This window comes from Magnolia sinica, chromosome 1 (genome assembly GCF_029962835.1).
Source record: "Magnolia sinica isolate HGM2019 chromosome 1, MsV1, whole genome shotgun sequence".
In the NCBI taxonomy this organism is placed as follows: Eukaryota; Viridiplantae; Streptophyta; class Magnoliopsida; order Magnoliales; family Magnoliaceae; genus Magnolia; species Magnolia sinica.
In genome coordinates, this window is record NC_080573.1 from 91,162,253 (window position 1) to 91,163,636 (window position 1,384).

Here is a 1,384-nt window from a genome sequence, read left to right on the forward strand (position 1 = left end):
GAATGTCCGGAGGAAATTTTTCATTGGCTCACATTCAACTCCAAAAATCAAAGGTCAGGATCATCAATTACGAGTGATTATCCACCATTGCTTAATTTATGGAGAGGAGCATTAGGACTTCACAATCCATCCACAGTGAGAAAGAGGAGCTTGAGGAACAAACGATAACTATGAAACTTCCAGTATTACATGAACCATCTATAGGGAGACACCATTGTATTGACTGATTGATGGATACACCCCTTCACTTCTACTATTGACAATAGAACAGAGTAAGTGCTACTTCTCAATTACCAAAAGTAGAAGGGGTGAGTCTATAAAACATTAATTAAGATGGGTGGGTTTAAATATCAAGTAGGGAGACACCATTGTATTGACTGATTGATGTATACACCCCTTCACTTCTAATGTTGACAATAGAACAGAGTAAGTGCTACTTCTCAATTACCAAAAGTAGGAAGGGTGAGTCTATCAAACATTAATTAAGATGGGTGGGTTTAAATATCAAGTAAAAATAAAATAAAATCCCATTCTCATCATATTTCTATGGCTTGTGATGCCGGGTGTAGATATAGTCCAAGTGGGCCTCTGAAATCATCCTCCTCTTCAAGCAATCCTCATCTCCGTTCTCACAATCCTCTAACCCCAACTGCAAAAAATAAAATTACCAAACACACCCTAATCAGAGAGAGAGAGAGAGAGAGAGAGAGAGAGAGAGAGAGGAAAGGAAACCCATCTCACATTCAATGAATCCTCTTCTATTGCCCTTGAATGGCCCACTTGAAAAAGCCCATCAACCATCATCTCATCCTTCCCTATAAAAACAAGTACATAGATATATAAATTTATAAATGAATAAATAAATGAAGGAGAAGAAGGTGAAAGGTATTTATCTCTTACCTTGTTTGGGTGTTAAAAGGCGAGCGGCTCTTGTGGTGTAAAAAGAGGAAATAATGAAAAGAAAGAGAAGGGAGACTAGGAAGAAGCTCTGCTTCATGCTTTACAAAGAGAGAGAGAGAGAGAGAGAGAGAGAGAGAGTAAATACACATGATATATGTTATGGGATGGGAGATATAAATACATGCAAAGGAGGTCACCACTCACATGAGAGCGTACCAAAGTTGAAGTTACAAAGAAAGAAAGACATCCTCTAGTGGGGCCCACCACCCACATTTCTTCTCGGTGCTATGGTCCTTGTCCAAGCACACATCTTCAAGTGGAGGGTGGTTGTCCAAACACACATCTTCAAGTGGAGGGTGGGGAGAGAGACGTATGGCCTCTCCCTTCCTTGGCCGATATTTTGAAAATATTGCGATATTTTTGCAAAAAAATAAGACGATATTATCGATATAATATTAGGAAATTTCGAAATATTGTCCGTTTT

At 38.9% G+C, this 1,384-nt stretch overlaps 1 protein-coding gene across 1 annotated transcript; it reads right to left on the reverse strand.

Annotated features, from left to right (window-relative positions):
- Positions 1-355: 355 nt before the first annotated feature.
- Positions 356-1,058, reverse strand: LOC131251833 (putative phytosulfokines 6). The gene is made up of 3 exons (XM_058252854.1): positions 901-1,058; positions 742-815; positions 356-649 (listed from the first exon to the last, which is right to left on the reverse strand). Exons 1-3 carry the CDS (start codon positions 995-997, stop codon positions 545-547), a joined length of 276 nt encoding a protein of 91 aa, XP_058108837.1. The 5' UTR covers positions 998-1,058; the 3' UTR covers positions 356-544.
- Between the last annotated feature and the right edge of the window lie 326 nt (positions 1,059-1,384).